Here is an 18,898-nt window from a genome sequence, read left to right as displayed (position 1 = left end):
ATTCATATGGAGTTTATCTTCATCAAGAGGTTTTATTTTAACATTCGTACAATATTGTATCATTATTGGGGGATTGTTTGTTGAAATCACAAGATTCCTTATAATTGTTAAACAGTAGATCATAATTTTGACTTACTTTCCATAAAATATAAAAATGCTGATGGATATTTGATACTTAAATACAACAGACACATCCTTAATGTTACTAGTAACACATATTTATGAGAAACTAAGAAATATTTATGTTGTAATATTTCTTATCATGCAAGTATTGTGAGATAATAAGTCATATTAATGGGAAAAAAGGATTTTATAGACAGGCATTGTCTTCCATGTGTCCAACAGACATTCTTCCGTGCAGACATATTGATATATCATAGCAGGAAAAGCACAGGTGTTATTAATAATGTTAATAATGCCGCTGGTCTATTCAAGTGTCCCAGGAGACCATTACTTCAGCGGCACCCCTTTATTGTACATTCAGAGCACTTTTTGAGAGGCGTTTGAAATAGATTTTACACCTGTGCTTTTACAATGGGAACAAGTAACATTATAACTGACATATGTGGCGATGAAACTGATTCAAAGCACCTGCGAGTGTGTGCATTTTTTTTAGGTTTTTCTTTTCTGTTCTCCTCACACTTGGTGATGTGTGCAGAACTGGAAAAAGGTAATGTCATGTATTTCTGTACACCAATCAGAATTCAGCAGATTTGAATCTGATGACATGTTTTGGGTCGTTTGCTAATGTTGCAGGTTAACGTCAATGAAATCAGAGCACAACCAAACAGTCCCGATAAGGCAGGTCAACTGTGGAGGTTATGCTAGTTTCAGCCGTGTCTGTTCAGGCCGGATTTCCACGAAACTTAGGTGTAAGATTGACCTTGGCCCAGAATAGACCCCCTTAACTTTTGGTATGTATCAAAGAACTTTTTTCTCATTTTCTTTAACATAGCGGTATAGGGTGTTGATAGATATTTTCATTAGTTTCTCAGGGAATATTGCAAGAGGAAAATCAGGCGCATTTGATATTGGTTTAGGCTTGATTGGACTGTTAGTCTGTTTTTGTTGCGTCATTCTAAATTCCCCAAAACTAACATTAGAAGGTTTGTTTTTGCCTATTGCTCGAGATTCAAAACCACTTTTTCAGGGACTTGAGCGTGAATTCAAGTTTTATATCTGACTAAAAAAAAAGGGACAGGAAATTTCAGAGTTTTGCACAAAAACAATACATTTATTCAAGTGTTCTCCAGCACAAGTACATACGGAGCCTTTATCTTCTCTCTGGACACTAAACATAAGTATGGGGGGAGGAGGGGCGAAGGGGGGGAGGAGAGGGCGAGCCAGGGGTGGGGGTCAAAGTGGAGAATGACTGCTACATTTGCTGTACGAACTGGTCTTGAGGAAAAAGCGTATAGGCCATAAAACAGTTATGACAAGAAAGAAAGTCACACAAGAGTGTCAACAGTATCACCGAATATAGAATTATTGACCTGCCTTGAACAGTAAAAAAAAAAGAAAAAATGTTGTTTCTGATAAAAAAAAAAGAAAAAAAAAGAAGAGAAAAGGAAAAAACAATCAATTCAAAACAACATTTCATGGAGAATAGTACGGCATGGAATGTAGGATTAAGAAGCAACGCGTATTAAGCATACATTATGCTACAGTAAAAGTTATTACCGTTTTTTTTTTCTCACACGATTTTCCCACAGATAAGCACCAACTACAGCAATCTCTAGTCTAAAACAATATAGGAAACCTTTCATTATTTGTTATCCTTATTTTTTCAAGTACAAAGTTAAAATGCCTTTGTTAATATATTTATATGAGTGAAATAATAGGGTTTTTTTTTCCCATTACTACAAGGAACTTAAAAACAGTCATTGTCAAGACGTGTTTATTTCTCTTCCAATCAAATATACTTTTTTTTCTGAATTAGATAAAATTTGTAGCACCATCAGAAAACACCTACAATCCCTCTTTTTAAAGTCTTTAAAAAAAAGGAAAAACAGAAGCATTAAAGACAAAAAAAAAACACCACCGTGTAGGGCTGCGCAGTGAAGTAGAGACCGTTCATCTTAAAGCTGTCCATAGGCCACTGTTAAGATCACATGACACTAAATCTGGATTCACTTGACACAAACAAATCAGCACGATAAAAAGTTGACTTGGAGTCTCCCTACGTTCTAAATGCTCAAAGCAAGTTTTGAATCAAATTTTGTCACTTGATTTTTTTCAATTTTTTAACCTAAGATTTTTTTTTTCTCTCCTAATTTGATGATATATATTAGCAAAGAATTATATTTGTACATCTCATACGTAATAAAAAAAAAAAAAGATAAAAAACAAATTGAAAAACAGCAACCGGAAAAAACTATGTACAAAATGTACAAACATGAGGGGATGTTAAGTATTATAGGAGGAAGGGGTGGGGGGGATAACATCTGGGTAAAATATCACGAGAGCTCATATTGAGCCCCGTGTGCATGGGCAAGAACGATGGCAATAAGGTCACTTAAGAAATTAATTACATTAAGAAATTAAATTTCAAATTTTTTTGAATCTTAAATATGATATAGATAAGCGATAACATCTGTTTTTTTATTACCCTCTTTAAACTCTTTGAGTGCTGACGTCTTTTGTTAAGCACCGTGTCAGTTTTTCGTTTTGACAAACCGCAGCCTAAATCCTCCATATTTTAGCTTAGAGGTTACAATCAAGAGAATTTAGTTCGTGAATCCAAAAATCTGGATCAGCACTTAAAAATTTGTCAACATGGCGACTACGATTTATCAGGGCCGACTGTCCTTCACAGGGGACAAAATATTATACAAGGCGCGTGACATAGTTTCTTTAACTCTGTCTTACATTTTACAATCTTAATAGAGATAGACATTCTTTGAATCTGGGTAGTAAACATACTGCGTCGCTGATGTCAAACAGAGACCAGTATGGATGACGGAAGGGAACGGGAAAGGGGGGTTACAAATGTCAATCCATCTACTGTACACTGAGTCAAATAACATGGGTTTCACATATCAAAATCCATTCTTTCACTTCTATTGGCACAGCCCTACTGTATACAAAAAGTATTACACGAGGGTAGATCAGTTCACATCATAAAACCAAAGAAAAAAACAATTCACGAGAAAAAACAATATCTTTTTTTTAAAAATATCAAGAAAAAAAGAAAGTATACATATAAAAGTGCTTTATAATGTTGATAAAACAGCACAAAATTGCTATAAAAAAGGTAGAAGAACTTTGTGAAGCCGCACCATATTGTTGAGGATTTTGCACCTGACAGTTTTGTTTTTTTTTTTTCAGTTTACAGAGGTGGACGCGGAGGAGCGGAGGAGCCGAGGAGCCGAGGTTCAAACACGCCCTCGCCCTCCGTTTCAGCGACCACGCTTGCTAACAGTTGTACAGTAATGTCATTGGTCAGGATGAAACTAGAAAAACAAAATAGTTTCACAGACGTTGATCTTATATACTTTTTTTTTTCTGTTTTTTTTTTTGTTTTTTTCCGAATGACGGAAAAACATCATTTCCCATGTGGCTAGCTTCACTTTCTGTTTTGTGCAGATCCAGGTAGTGAGCCTGAGTGTGGCGAGGCTGAGAGATTAAATGAGCACCAGTACAAACTGTATAAAAGCTGTAAAACGCAGAGGAGAGACTTACGCTCTGTTTTTGCAGTCCAACACTCCGGCTTTGAAGTGAACAAAAAACAGCACAAAACAGATATTTTTTTTTTTCTCTCTCTCTCTCCGTTAAGTGTAAAAACATTAGACACATGTTTTTCCAGCAACAGGTTAAAGAGCTCCGTATTGTCTAACGTGCCACATGGGCTATGATGTTTCTCATCATTTTGGAGCACCATGGTATTGTAACCATATTACAGTAGTACCTTTATTACCTTCAGTTGTGTATAGAAACTGTAAACAAAGAGGTATATGTGATCTGGTGTTTTGGATTCTTAGAGACTTAGAGGCTCTCCTGACACTGAAGAAAAATCGCCCTTCTCTTCACATCTCTGTGAGGCTCAGTAGCTGGAAGCATGGCTGCCCGATGCACGGTTCGCTCACACAGCAGAAACATTTCACATATCTCAAAAACCGCACCCCTATCTTTCTGGGTCTTTCCCGATCGCGTCACCGTCTCTCTCTCTTTTTTTTTTTTTTTTTAACACACACGTTTAGCACTTTTCTGTCTCAGTGTCTTGAGAAGAAAGCATAGTCTCAAGTATAGCTTGCACAAACAAATCAACAATACTTGATAACACTGCTAAAAGGTAAAATGACATATCAAAATTAAATAGAATAAGAATTACAATTCAAATACAAGAAATAATGTGAAATCTACGTCAATGTTTTCGCTCACAAATTATACAGGAGTATAATTTGAGGATCAAAGGCTCTTATATTCTAGTCACAACGTACAGTTGCAGTTCCTAAAATGGTTCCGAGTTTTCTCCTCGTTGCTCAAACACAGGCAAAGTAATCTTTGAGTGGTGCAAACAGGTGGCGGATAACCGGGACGCTCCATGATCTGCCCAGGAGCCTCTGCCTCCCCAATCGGCTCATGTTGGACACGTCCGTATAGTGGACTGGGAAGCCAAAGATCCTGACCGGCCAGACAGAAAGACAGACAGGGAGGGAGCAGAACAGGGAGAAGACACGGGAAAAAGATTGAGATTTCGATCTCTGTAGGAGCTGGGGAAGGTAGCTTGAACGACGATTTTTACGCTTACATACCTCTCCATCTCAGTGCACCAGAGTATGTCCTCCTTCTCATTCATGAAGACAGGGAAGTGCTGGTCCTTGCCCTGCTTGATGGAGTTAGACCTGGTGGTGATGGTCCTCACCTTGTCAAACTGACACAGACCAAAGGAGAACAGGGGACATATTAGTGAGTGAGTCTAACCAGCTCTGTTTTGGAGAGAATTCTGTGTGTAGTTTTTCACTTTAACACATCATTATGAAGTAAATGTTGACTGCAGTGTAATGGCTATAGAATAATGACCGCATCTACATTTACATTGGTTCCCTGTGAAACCTCGCATTCACGGTGCAATATGGTCTGCCACCAGGCACTAAGTATCCCGGTAAAATGAGGGCTGACTGAAGATCTTTTAGAGTATTACCACTTGGAAACGCTACCAGGTGAAGAGTTCACGTGTTCTCAGTACTGACTGAGGAGCTACGGCTGTTACCTTATGCTGCCACTAGGAGCCGCCCATGTGCAAAGTTGCTTACTCTTGCACTGAGCAATATATTCAACTTTTACTTTGTTGCTTGTTGATTAAGGCAACAGTATGTCTCTCTTTCACCTTTAAATAACAGCTTCAAAATCACGCTGATGGTACAGTGTCTTGTAACAGGGTGAATGGTGTCTCTGTCTCAGCTCCACCCCCCATCACTTGTTTCTGCACTACGTAACTTCAGTGAGAGGGTCGGATCACAGAGTTACATACATTTACTTCAGGACAGAAGAAGTTTTCAACACGTAACAACGTTTTGACGTAATCAGCTTTGTTTGTTGGTGCATCAAAGGTGCACCAAATCACACAAAATGTCAATTGCTACATAATGTTTCTTTAAAATAACAGCTCTCACTGTTACAGACTGCTTTCCCAATTTATCTTGCTGCAATCTGATTTCTAAAATGCACTTACAAAAGCCTTCCCCAAAATGAATGAAATGTAAGGAATATAAAGAACCAAGGGATCCACAGTTGCATACAGGGCATACCAAAAGATCTTAAATGTTTTTGACATTTCACTAAGGGACGCATGCACTTTTGCTGCAATATATTTGTTCCATCAAAGTATAACGCAAGTACCTTCGCTGTTCTGCCGTGCTCTAAACAGTCCTGGAGGTCCACCCTGTCATTGCACATAGCACTCAAAGGCCTGTGAAGGAGAAAAAGTTCAGGAGCCAACATTTATGTTTAGACCTACTGCTTAACTTTGGACATTATTTAAGAAATTTGATGCTTGGCTAAGTCCAGTAATTGCACATTTTTTGCTCTGATGATTGTGGTATGGAGAAATCTGGAACGTCAATTTAGCTTCTGGGGGCAACAGTCAATATTTCATGGTGCAGATATCTGGGTCAGGGCTTCCTTTTCTGTGCACCAGTCCGATTAGCAACTTCACACGCAAGAATGGGCTAATCGGGGAATCATTACGAACAGATAACTGCATATGAATCCAGATAAATAAAAAACTAAACAAAATAGTTTCACCATCATCAGACTATGCCAACGCATTCCACCTCACACCTACACCTGATTAGATTTACACTCAATTCGGCCTGCATTGGTAGTTAGGATAAGTTTTTAAAAAGGCCAGAATCATGCTTCATTATATATCTACAGCAACTATTTTTAATAGCTGTCAAAGTTGTTCAGGCTTTTGGGGAATCAAGTCATGTCATCCTCTGAAAGTTTGCTGATTATTGTAACTGTGTTTCTTCCTCAAGCTGAGCACTGGAGATGCAGTCTGGATGTGCAAGGTTATAAATATCAAGTGCCAGTCATATTAACAAAAAACAAAACAGAAGATTTCTTAATTTAGCCAATACAGAACTAGCATTGTCACTATGTATTAGTAAAAAACACAGACTCCGCAACTTTTGATGCAGATTCGGGTAAAGGGACGGATCCAAAACCTTTTTTTTTTAATTTTTTTTTTTTTATAATTTCAAGATTTTCAGCATTTTTGTGAAGTTTTCAGGGAATAATGCATGGATCTTGTTGAAATAAATCAGGCTTATTTACATATTTAAGTATTAAAGGGGACAGTTGGGCCATGTTGGAGGTATGCTCTCTACCGAGTGCCATTCTAGTCCCCACTGTGTATATCACAGGCTACTGCTTCCATCACCATCCAAACACAAACCTGTTCATGCCAGGAAGGTTACCCCAGAAGTACCGAGCGCGGTGGGCAGCAGACACTTCCTTGGCATCGATCATCACTGGGTTGCACTGAAATCCAAGTAAAGCAGAGAAGAAAAGACACAAGTCAGAGAGGAAGATGCTATTTCGCCAAAAATTTAACTACCATTTAACATCACAGCATTCCTGGTATTGAGACAAATCCTTGTATTGTTGAAAAAACAATTTACGGTCTGGCGAAAACCAACTACAAAAATGTCCATTCACCTCACTTTTTAAAAACTGATTCAAAAGCCAAACAAAGTCAAGTCTTTACAGGACATATTGCAAAATGAAGAGCAAAAGATGAGAACTTTAAGCATGTTAAACACAGCTCATTAAAACGCCTGTATCAAGATTAAAAGTGTCAGTGTTCCCCTTCTGATGACCTGTGTCTAGAGATAATAAAACAGGGCCACAAGGGGGCATTCATAATCCATCAGAGCTTTTGTCAGTGCTGTCACATCATACTGTCTCTTCACTACAGTCCCAAGATGAAGCTAGCTGGCAGGAGTTACGACCTGTAGGATTAGATAAACTCGTTAGTTAGCAGCACGTTGTGCCGACAGAGCGAGGCTGACCTCTAAGAAGCGAGATATGTCCCTCTTATCGCTGACACCCATGGCAACCACGTTTTCAAAGAGCCAGAAGAAAGGCCGGTCGTCCCCCTCCTTCGGCCGAGCCTCGTGGAGCAGCCTGTAGAACTCGAAGAACAGGCGGCCGGTGCCTTCTGTGGGACAGGAACAGTCATCAAACAGAGCTGGAGTACAGTAAAGGGCACATACTGATGATATTTGACTAGAAAAGAAAGTCTTGAGAGTGAGCAGTAAACCTACCATAAAGCCCTTTCCTTGCAGGATTGACTATAGAGAGGTCATTGCATGGGCTGCCACCAATAACAAGGTCAAAAGGACCCCACTCATGTATCTGTGTACAGATTAGATACAGAGTCAGAGAACAGAGATAAAGACGGAGACAGAATAGATATTGATGTGTGTTGTGAAGTGATCCAGCATTACAGCATTTTCACGTATATTCTGCAATTAAATAACTTATTCAGTTGCATTTGCAGCATCTGCTGGACGCTAAAGTTAAATGTCTTTATTGTGTTCGAGCCTCTGGCTTCTACCTTTAATGACATCATGCACTTTGGCAATGACATTTTTGTTTTTCCCCTGGAATCATTGAATGTCAGTGGGCAGCATTCATGTGATATGATGTCACTAAAATGATTCATCTGGCATGTTAAAGAACCTCGATAGTCAGGCAGAGGAGAGACAACAGACTATATGTTTGGATTATTATCATTATAATTAAAGATGCGTGACAGACAGATGATAATATGATTCACTGTTAAGTGTTGAAAAATCATGAGATATATATATATATATATATATATATATATATATATATATATATATAACAACACATTGTTTCCATTATGATAACTACGTTAACCATGTGTCATATTTCCAACTGGAGCTGTAAAGATTGACAGCACACACAGATGCACATGAAAACAAAACTGGCCAACAACAGCAGTCAAACAGGAAACTAGTCTCTGTTGCCTTCTAATTCAAACATTGTGTTTTTTCATCTCTCTCCCTCCCCCACCCCATTTTCTGCACAGGATGAAGTCTAAATGAACAGATTTAATTAATGTGCATATCTGTTTTGACACAGAAACATGCTCGAATTCAGGCTCTTGCAGGATTTGCCTAGCAACACATCTGTAATCATGGCCACCAATCAGGGCGCTGTCCCTGTGATCACGCAGTCACTCAACATGTGCTCACTTCCCACATTTAAGACTCAAGAATCTGGTGCAATTTGACCTGTTTTTGTAAGTTTCAGCTGCTCCTCAGGTCTGTTTTTGCTCTTTAGTGGTCAGCACAACACAAATGCTCCTTGCATGAATGTAAAGCATGCTGCAACTGAAAAAGACCATGAGCAATTCCCACAGCCACCTACAAAAACCAAATTAAACTCACATGTTTGCGCGTGACGCTCCTCACGTCGCCGACGTACATGATGCGACCCTGATGCCGGACGATACCCACAGTGATGGAGTCTTCGCACACTTCCGAAGCTACGTAGCGATCCACCTCGATGCCGAGTTCTCTGAGCACCAGGAGCCCTGCAGAGTACCGGGACAAAGGTCAGACAGAACATAGAAAACAAAGAAAGGACTGCACCTCCAGGGTTGATTCTGACTACAGAGAAAGTGGAACTGAAAATGACCACTCATATCCCCCATACACTCGGACAGTATCTGAAACACGCTCAACCTCAATCACTGTCTCTTCATCGATATAACGTTTCGATATCAGTCACATCTTGACCAATAATGCCTGAAAATGACTCAGTGTTATTCAATGATTTCTTGATGTGCGAGTAATTATAAAAATAAAGAAAGGGGGAATATGGTGTAAATGAATACAGGCGGAACATTTCATGCTTTCACAGTTTCGGTCTAACCTGTTGCTATGCCGTCAAATAGCGACAGGACACGAATGGGCTTCCTCTTCTCCACCATGACTGGGGGGTAAACCTTTGGTGTTTCCTGAAATACAACAGAGAGAGAGAGAGAGAGGGAGGAAGAAAATTAGACATGCAGGGGGGAAAAGACTATCTGAGCAAGACAGTTTAGTGGGTTGAAAAGGTGCATTACTCACAAAATCTTGGTCGTGATTATTTGCAAAGAAGAGCTGGAGACGGCTGGGCCAATCGGAGCGGCGCCCCAGTAGACCGAACCCACCCTTCTGACTACACATGTAGCAGTTCCACGGGTCCTCTTTGATGGCTGCGTGCGCCGCTCCCTGACCAACGAGGAGGTCGACACACTCCACACAGAAACACCTGAATATGGGCCGAAGAGAGTTCATTAGCACAAGTGATCATCAGCGACACATCAGTGGTTTCCTCTCTGTTGTAAGCTGTTCAATAACTGATTGAAGGCTCTCTCCTCTTTAAAGCAGAGGTCAGAAGCGGGGCGCACAGTTAAAGCATCAGCCCCGGTTTCATACGTACAATGCCGAGTTGGTTCAAAGAGGTTTTTGAATGAGGTTTGGGAGTTTTGAGTTATCATCAAAATGTCATGCAATGTTAAACAGCATCACATCAACACACAGAGAGCCACTGTCCACTGATTGAGTGCGGCATCTGACGACAAAGCTCAATCTGTTCTCTATTTCTGGACTTTAAACTGGCCGTCTGTCCGTGGGAGCACATTTTGTGAAACCATTTCTTTATAATTATAATTAACAGTGGTCTATTCAACTGACACACAACCACACTTTTTATAATATTTGTGATCTTCTTCACGGGACCTCCACGATGGCGTCTGACATCACTGCCGTGGGATTCGTGACACCCCTACAAAGCCTCCATTATGCGTTCAATATGTGCAAAGACGGCACAATCCTGCTGTCTGTATTAGAAAAACAACCGCACAACAGACGCTACTACTACTTTATATAAAAATTTTGGCTACGGAGATTTCATTTTACTTCTTGAACGGAACATTTAAGGGTACAGAACATTTTTTGGAAATATTTACAAACACAAAAACTCTCAGACCAATTAGATGAGTTGTTCACTGCTTACAAAACGCTACTGAGCAAATCAAATCTGCATATTATGTCAGGCAATTTGATCGGAGCAAGACAGATATGCACAGACGAGAGACGGGACAGGACAGGACGAGAGACAACAGTCAAAGACATCACAAATAATAAAAAGTTAATAGCTTTTAATCAATAATGGACTCTAAGCCTACGTGTTCATTCTTATGAAGTATTAAGTGATGAGTATGACTCATATTTGACACAATGGCGATATCAAACAGCGCGGTGCATGTTTTGAGCAAATAGACCCACTGAAATCTAAACTAAAGGCCCAGCCCAGGAAATAAGATATTTTAAAAGGCACTGAATCATAACTCATGTTAAAAATTATGACGATCCTCAGGCCATCCCCCCATGTTAAATATTCAAATCGCCTACTGCCTATAACCTTGAAATTATGTAATACTTGCTGCCATGTGCCACTCATTTCCTTTAAATCAATAAGTAGCTTGCGCTGCATGTTCTATGCAAACCTGACAATATTGCACTCTGTATACATACCGCAACACTGCCGACCACAATACACACATATTAAATAGTGCTTTTCTGTACAAAAGGTGCTCCCATAATTTTACATTTACACAGCTAATGCAGACATTGTGTTTATTGTGGTTCCTATCACCACCCACCTCCCCCATCACACAGTAGAACCCACTAGAAAGCTCACCGACAACAGTTGTTGTTTCCACACATGAGAACCTCTCGTCCTCCGCAGCAGATAGTGCAGTATGACTGGTAACCATCGTCGTCGTATTGGTACGCACATTCTAGGAAGCAGTTCTGTTAAGAGGGCAAATCAGAAGTGAGCAGTCACATCAGGTGCCGCTCGGAATATGTTCATTTTACTATTAGCTTTGAAAGGAGCTGTGATTTTTTTTACGACGCAGTAGTTGGAGACTTTTAATGACCTCTATCCCAGCTTACCTTACAGCTCTGGCACATTCCTCCGGCGAACAGCGGGTGCTCAAGGCTGACATTCAGACTTCCACAGGAGATACAGATGTCTGCAGACACAAGTGCAGTATGTCAGTATTTAACAGGCGGAGGTCAGAGAGGTGTTGCAACTTCACACTTCAATGAAATTATTTGAACAGCTGTGACGCAGGTGTAGATCTAAGGATCATAGCCAGTATATTTGTGGAGTACTAACAAGGGAGTCAGGAAAGTAGGAAAGATCATGCAAAAAAAAATAAATAAATAAATATATATATATATATATATATATATATATATATATATATATATATATATATATATATATATATATATATATATAAATCATTTTATTAAGACACACATGCATAAATTTACGCTGGTGTGCTTCTCAACAACAACAACAAGGGCGAATGTACTGTAAGGTGTCAAAGTGTTCCTCCTCTGAGAGGCCCCCCGGTGCTGCCACAAGCTGGAGCACACAGAGGACACATCACTTACCCTCTATGCTGCGGCACTTTTGTCTCACTTCATGAACGAGCCGCTCTGAAACACAATGGCACAGCTGATGAGAAAATGTAGGTCAACAGCCCACACTTGAAACCTGTCCTCTTTCACCCTTCACCCAAATTTTAGTTCAGTTATTTCAGTTTATTTATTCAAGGATCTCTGAATTCAAAAATAATGATTATGTCTGTTTTGGTAGATGTGAATATCACAGCTTATAAAAAGGATATATTTTTATAAGCCTCTACTATAAAAGAGACATATTTTAGAACAACCAATGTTTATATGAGAATGAAAGATACTAAAATCACCAGCAAATAAAATATTGCATGTCCATTTACAAACATTAGGCTGACCATTGATGAAAATTCGAAACCACAGAGGGCCCAAAGTTGACCCCTGTGGTACACCAAATTCGAAGAGAAGCTATTTGAGTCCAGTTTGGCTTAAAATCCATCATGACTCACAGTTCTTCATGCAGGACAGCTGGAGCAATCATAGCAGTGGAGTTTTCACCCCAAAATGTTTATTTTCCTGCCTCATTAAATCATCCGGTTCAGGGTTGTTGTTGTTGTAGTTGTATAAATAATGAGATGCTAATGGGTCTGACTTGTCTGAGCGGGAGGAGATAATTGGTTGACGGGATGTCCATTTTATTACCCAGCAGTCAATTCTAGGGAAAGCTTCAAGCACTGTGCTTTAACATGTTCATTTGAGATATACAAGTCAGTAAGTAAGTAAATATTATATCTTTAACAGAGGTGCCCACACTTTTCCCTTCGGAGGGTAAAACTCTTCAAGTTTCTCTATTATTCTGTATTTATTCAGTCCTCGTCCTGCTGTAACCCCAAAATGTTTCCTCTGGGGGAATAATAAAGGATAATCTTATCTTGTAACACAATTAAAAGACAATGATAAAATAAAACTAATATACAAAAAGCACTGTTCTAATAAGTTAAAAAAAACAAACAGCTTTTCCAACATCAGACTAAACTGATACTGTTTAATCAATGAAAACTCCAGCCACTCATTCATACTCAAGACATCCTGTAGTAATATCATAAAGCTTGTTTGGGAATAAACCCACCAAACATCATTTGGAACAGCCAAAACCTTTCTGCCTCGTCATGTGACTCACTCTCGTCTTAAAACTGCCCCTCTAATGGACCTCTTGTCCACACAGTACTTCTCAGACCACTTACTCCGATGTACAACTCTGCTAAGTCCTCCCCATGGGAAGGAATATAGAGTTCATGACTCCTATTTAAGTTAATAAATGAGGCACCTTACCTCGTGTCCTCTCATCAATGATGTCCTTGACCTTGGGCTTCTCTGCTGTGCTTTTGCGAGGCTTTTTGGCTGGGGGAGGCGTGTAGGCCGCTGCTTCAGGCTCCACCCACATCTCAGGGTAAACCTCTTTGTATGGGTTACGCTCCTCTGGGGTACACAACATCAGACAATCAGACTTCACACACCTACTAACACAGGCTGCATTTTCAGTCATTCAATTACGTGCTTAATTCAAGAAATGTGTAGTCTCAGAGTTAGTTTATCTCTGAGAAACAAAGGATTTTTAAAAAGGCCAACAACTCGATCTTCATAATACTGACATCTTCTTACCCTCTGGTGGTTCTAAGGCCTTGGGTCCAGTGGGCAGAAATCCTGTCATTGCCCAGTCAATCATCTGCTTGTTCAGCATTTCTACAGATTTGGAGGTTTCTGTTTCATCGCTGGTGGGGCGAGCCATGTAGACTTTGCCTGCCCGGCTGCTAGCCTCCTGTGAACACATAAAGAACATGCGTGAGAGAAATTTATCATCAGTACACCTACAGAACTGCACCTATCGAGTCAGTGTCTCAACAAAAGACTTCAGCTATGTATATCCTAAAAAAGGGATCATAAATCATTGTCTTTATTCCTAATGTGTCACACACATTAACATTTCTTCTATGTTTCATATGATGTTCACATTACATGTTTATGAACTGACTTTCATATCTTGAGTTTGAAGGGACAGTGGTACAGGCAAAGGCTGTGAAGCCAGTGACTGCAGTTCAAGACTGTGTTTCAACATTTCATTCCAGATCTCACGGGTTATTTTTAAGGAAGCCTCTGGACAATTTCCAGCTGTGTCTGTGACAATAAAGAACAGATACTTTTGACAAGAAGTTTTTGATGAATTATAGCCATGTTAGCCTAACCAAGTTGTTATCATGCTGAAACCTAACTAGTCCATAAGCACAGCAGAAACATAGTTGTCACAGTGTTGACACATATTGTCACGACATGTAAATGATTTTAAGGATATATATTGTCATCATCATGATATAGTTGGCTATAGATGCTGAGGAAATTCTTAAGTGCAATACATTTGATCATGAATTTAATAAACAAGATACAATATGTAAGTGAGTGAGATTTAGAGGTGCTAGCAGGTATTTGTTTTTACTTTGTACAGATCCAGGTTAGATGTTTTCCCCTGTTTCCAGCCTTTGTGCTAAGATAAGCTAAGCTAATCATCTGCTGGCTCTAGCATGATTTTTAACACGCAGATATGAAAGCGGCTCTGAGCAAGAACATGAATAAGCAACTTTACCAAAATGTCAAAGTATACTATTAAAGTCCCAGGTCTGTAACAATCTGTCAGACGTAATGTAGGTGCTAACTACAAATAAAACTCATTACGTGTTGAAAACTTGTATCTTGAAGTAAACATGTGTGTAACACTGTGATCCTCCCCTCTCACTGAAGTTACATAGTGACAGAGACACCATTCACATTGTACCATCAACATGATTTTGAAGCTGTTATTTTAAGGTAAAACACTTGCATGATGTCGCTTTAAACAAGTAAAAAACAACTGTACAGTGTGATCAATCAAATGGCTTGAATATTTTTAAAATTGCACTATAACAGCAAATGAAATGATAAAAATTGCAATTATAAAATAACCAAACAGATCAGTTTAACATGCAGGTTACACTCACCTGTAGCACTTCATAAATGGCTTTCTTGTACGTGGGCTGCTTGTTGTAAGTTGGTTGGTGAAAGGCATTATTGAAGGAACTTAAAGGCAAGAGTTTCTCTACACACACCTGTAACATACACAGAAAATGAAATGGCTGTTTACTACGCATGTCTGAAAAAAATTCATGATGCGGAGGCAAAACGTGTCTGGAGAATAACGACTCGTATGTTTACACTGGAAAATAACGATTAGCTGAGCAAATAAAGCCAAAAATCTCATTATACAGTGTGTGGTTGTCGCTATAAACGGAAGGCTGTTTTGCTTAATTTCTGGTGAGAAAAAAAATAAATAAATAAAATCACCTGACAGCAATATTAATGTTGGCCTTGAAAAGCACTCACCACTGAGAATTTTCCATCTCCAAACCACATGACCCATCTGGTTCCCTCAGCGGCTCTGCTCCGTCCCGTCATCAACCAGGATACGATGCGGCCTGGCCACCACGAGTACCCGCGCAGCTTCCCCCAAACCAGCTCGCCGATGCCAAAACCACGACCGTCCTGCAGCCAAAATAAAAGACGAATCATCCGCTTGATATTAACTTCTGGGTACGATTGTGAAAACTTTGAACACAGTCTGTCTCAGTTTGGTAAGTGATATAACAAACTTAATTTAGCTCTTACTCTCACTTAGGATTAAGAAAATCAGCAATTCTTAAAAGCTCAGATGCTGGAACTGAGGAATTTATGGCATTTTAGCCTGACAATGATTCCTGGTTAATGGTTAACTTCTTGAAAGGCTTCTTCTTTCCTGGTAGGGGGAAGGGTCACTGATTTTCACATCGGAGTCTGTTTTGCTGGTTTAGGGAGAAGCACGGCGGAAAAAAGGGGGACATGATCGGAGGTCCAGGGGCATTTTCTCCGCCATCAGATTCACTGATTTTAATTTGCAAATGAAGCCTTTTGGACCATTTTGAAACCAAAATACAACGGGAAAATCACTTTGCTTTGATAAACAAATATGTTTTAGATGAAGAAGAATGCGCATCATACTTTTCTTTCTCATGCAAGTAATAACGCCACATTTTGGAAATGTTCTGTTTAGTAAAAGTCCTGCACCGAAAATTTTATTTTAGTTAAAACACAGAAGCATTAGCACTTAAATAGATGTAGAGATTATGCAGAATGCTTCATATCAGAGTCATACATTTTAGCTGAATTATACCATCACTGCTTTCATATTACATACTGCTGGGTAGCTGATAGAGTTTCCCACTGAAGACAGAGCCGTAGTGTCCAAACAGTAACGCTTGCCCGGGGCAAGTAAACTGTGTTCAAGCCGGAGAAATCCCTCATGCAGTGTAAAGTCAGGCCAGAGAAAAATAAATGTGAAGTTTAATGTAACGTTATCTGAAGATAAACTGCGGCTGTATCGCTGAAGCGGAGCTTTTCCAGCTTGACTGTGTGCATGACTCTGTCTCACTACTGAGCAGTGAACAGGACTGAAGAGAGAGATCTAGTGCACACTAGAAGTCAACTCCGGGATAGACAATGTCATACAGAACATAATGTCACTAAAGTTAAATATGTCAGGTAAGGTGAATGTTAACACTTAATCGTTTAAATGAGGGTGATCATACTCCTGTCCGAGGCTTTGTAAAAATGAATCCATGATGATAAATCCGTCACTGTATGTCATTTGTGATTATTTATCCACATTTCCGTGTTAAAAAAATTACTGCTGTCTTCTCTTTTCTGTGTCCACGAAGGCGAAATCAGAGCCTTTGTTTGGCACAGTGAATGTTTAGAGAATGATTGTTTGCTCAGGTGTAATTCGCTGTCGCCTGAGCAAACAAAGTGCCCAGTTCAAACATTACAAGAGTAACACTGCACCTTAATCATCGCTACGAAAATAAAAGCTTATCTAAAGTTTTGATAGGCACATTTGCCACAGTCCAGTGTACGCATTCACACTGAAGACAAAAGCAAAATGTAAGTGGGTGTCCAGTGTGAAAGGCGGCCCACCTAGTAGTTGTAGAATATGGTCATGATTATCATGGCATTGATAAATCTAATATAATGACAAGTAAAGATCAAATATGCGACTACTATGCATCCTGAATGTTAATGGTTAATATGTGCACCCTAATATAGAGTGTTATATCTGCAGAATGTCTGATACCGCATCTACACAAGGCTGAACATTGTGAAACACCTGAAGTGAGCAAATTCCCAAAATATGAGAGGCTGATTACCTTGACATGGATTAACCCCAGCTAATCCAGCTAAATCCTCTTTTTCCAAAAGAGATCTCTGTTGTAAAATCCTGTTAGTCTTACAGTCGGATAGTGATCAGTGTGAATCGAGCTCAAATTGATCTTACCTCATACTCGGGCTCAGTGTCTGCAGACTTGGGGGATGTCTTGTCTCCACCTCCGATGGCGACGGGCTCAGGGGTCGTGGCCACAGTGGGCGAAGCGGGGTCAGTAGGCTGCTGCTGCTGCAGCTGAGGCGGCGGTGGCGGCGGCGGCAGAGGCTGGAGTTGTTGTTGCTGTGGCAGCGACGGCTGTGATTGCTGTTGATACTGAGGCTGTGACTGAGTGTGCAACTGAGGCTGCAGCTGCTGCATCTGGTGCTGCTGTTGCAGCAGCTTTGAAGGCGATGGGTGTTTGATTATTGAGAGCTCTTCTTCTTTCTCTGTCTCTATTTCATTCTCCTCGTGGTCCTTCATCGCATTCATCGCTGACATCAGTTTGGCCTTTTTCTCTGCCTGAAACACAGCGCAGAGACGGGCAGTGATGAGAACAGGACTTTTCAGATTAGGCAGTGTCTCATTTAGCTACAAATACACTTTTTCAATTAAAAAAGATTGTTCATACAACTAGCTGTACAAGAACTTTGCGCAAAAACAAAGTTTAAAATCAGGAAGAAGGACAAACTTAAGCTTGGTAGTTAATGTAAAAAAAAGGTTAAAAAGACCCTTGAATTTGATCAAACATGACAGGAAATTGTTCCAAAAGGAATACAAAGAATAGGATCACAAAGGGAAGAAGACAAAACACACTCAAAACCAAAACAGCTCTTAATGTTGGCCGTCCTGTCCAGCTTACCATTACTCCCTGGCTAACGCTAACCTTTGGTAAAAAGAGGATCGTGAACCACTCGTGACCCTGCTCAAAAGTCAGGAGGGGGGTTGCCCTGATAGCTCAGCTCATTGAGTGGTTGGACCATGTACTGGAGGCAGGGCCCTCAGCAGCAGCCCGGATTCAAATGGGGCCCCATGGCTGTTTGCTTCACGTCTTCCCCCACTCTCTCCCCTGTTTCCTGTCACTCTCTTTGCTCTCTTGTCAAATGAGGCTTAAAAAGGCCAAAAATAATCTTGTTGTTGCTTTGCACGAGGTGAGGGAGAGTCCTGGCATACAAATGACAGAATCCAAAAGAAAAGGTAACCACTGCTAGCTTGTTTAAGTTGTACCAATAGCGACCAGGTTAGGGGGAACTCGCCATTTTCATTGTGTTGATTGCTGCCTAGAAGATTGCTGTTTTCGTTTTCTGAAGATATCAGGGATTTTGGAACAACAACAACATGCAGATAGCGAAAGGGAGGAGAACGCAGTCTGAAGAAGCAGCCAGTGGCAGGCTCATCCACATTATCCACAGCCCTCATGATACCTTGTGCAAATTATGGTCTGCAATTCTGACGCTAATCACATACAGCGTTCATTAATGGAGATCCAGGTTAGTGGTTAGAATACTACTAACACTATTAATATTGCTTCGCCCACTAAGCTGTATTTTATAAAGCCTTGAAACTACTACTGGTGTGTCATTTATAAATACTTTGTTATTTACGCTAATTCTACAGAAACACCTATAAGGATTTCTCAAGTGAGTCTATATCTGGTGAGTGAGACTACAGGCCACTAATT

At 40.0% G+C, this 18,898-nt stretch overlaps 1 protein-coding gene across 6 annotated transcripts in view; it reads right to left on the bottom strand.

Annotated features, from left to right (window-relative positions):
* Positions 1 to 1,213: 1,213 nt before the first annotated feature.
* Positions 1,214 to 18,898, bottom strand: part of dnmt3ab (DNA (cytosine-5-)-methyltransferase 3 alpha b) — a 45,070-nt gene continuing 27,385 nt past the window's right edge. For 5 of the 6 annotated variants that reach the window (XM_030444028.1, XM_030444031.1, XM_030444030.1 and 2 more), the window contains 17 exons: positions 17,353 to 17,739; positions 15,372 to 15,530; positions 14,990 to 15,097; positions 13,623 to 13,779; positions 13,293 to 13,439; positions 11,997 to 12,041; positions 11,487 to 11,566; positions 11,230 to 11,342; positions 9,612 to 9,795; positions 9,415 to 9,499; positions 8,928 to 9,073; positions 7,773 to 7,863; positions 7,518 to 7,666; positions 6,902 to 6,987; positions 5,842 to 5,911; positions 4,755 to 4,873; positions 1,214 to 4,623 (listed from right to left, as the gene is read on the bottom strand). In XM_030444028.1, coding sequence (XP_030299888.1) covers positions 4,482 to 4,623; positions 4,755 to 4,873; positions 5,842 to 5,911; positions 6,902 to 6,987; positions 7,518 to 7,666; positions 7,773 to 7,863; positions 8,928 to 9,073; positions 9,415 to 9,499; positions 9,612 to 9,795; positions 11,230 to 11,342; positions 11,487 to 11,566; positions 11,997 to 12,041; positions 13,293 to 13,439; positions 13,623 to 13,779; positions 14,990 to 15,097; positions 15,372 to 15,530; positions 17,353 to 17,739 — 2,268 coding nt within the window. In that variant the 3' untranslated portion in view covers positions 1,214 to 4,481. The remainder of the gene's footprint in view (positions 4,624 to 4,754; positions 4,874 to 5,841; positions 5,912 to 6,901; positions 6,988 to 7,517; positions 7,667 to 7,772; positions 7,864 to 8,927; positions 9,074 to 9,414; positions 9,500 to 9,611; positions 9,796 to 11,229; positions 11,343 to 11,486; positions 11,567 to 11,996; positions 12,042 to 13,292; positions 13,440 to 13,622; positions 13,780 to 14,989; positions 15,098 to 15,371; positions 15,531 to 17,352; positions 17,740 to 18,898) is intronic. The other variant, XM_030444029.1, reaches the window with a different exon arrangement.

Source organism: Sparus aurata, chromosome 16, assembly GCF_900880675.1.
Source record: "Sparus aurata chromosome 16, fSpaAur1.1, whole genome shotgun sequence".
NCBI lineage: Eukaryota > Metazoa > Chordata > Actinopteri > Spariformes > Sparidae > Sparus > Sparus aurata.
This window is presented reverse-complemented; position numbering and strand designations above follow the sequence as displayed.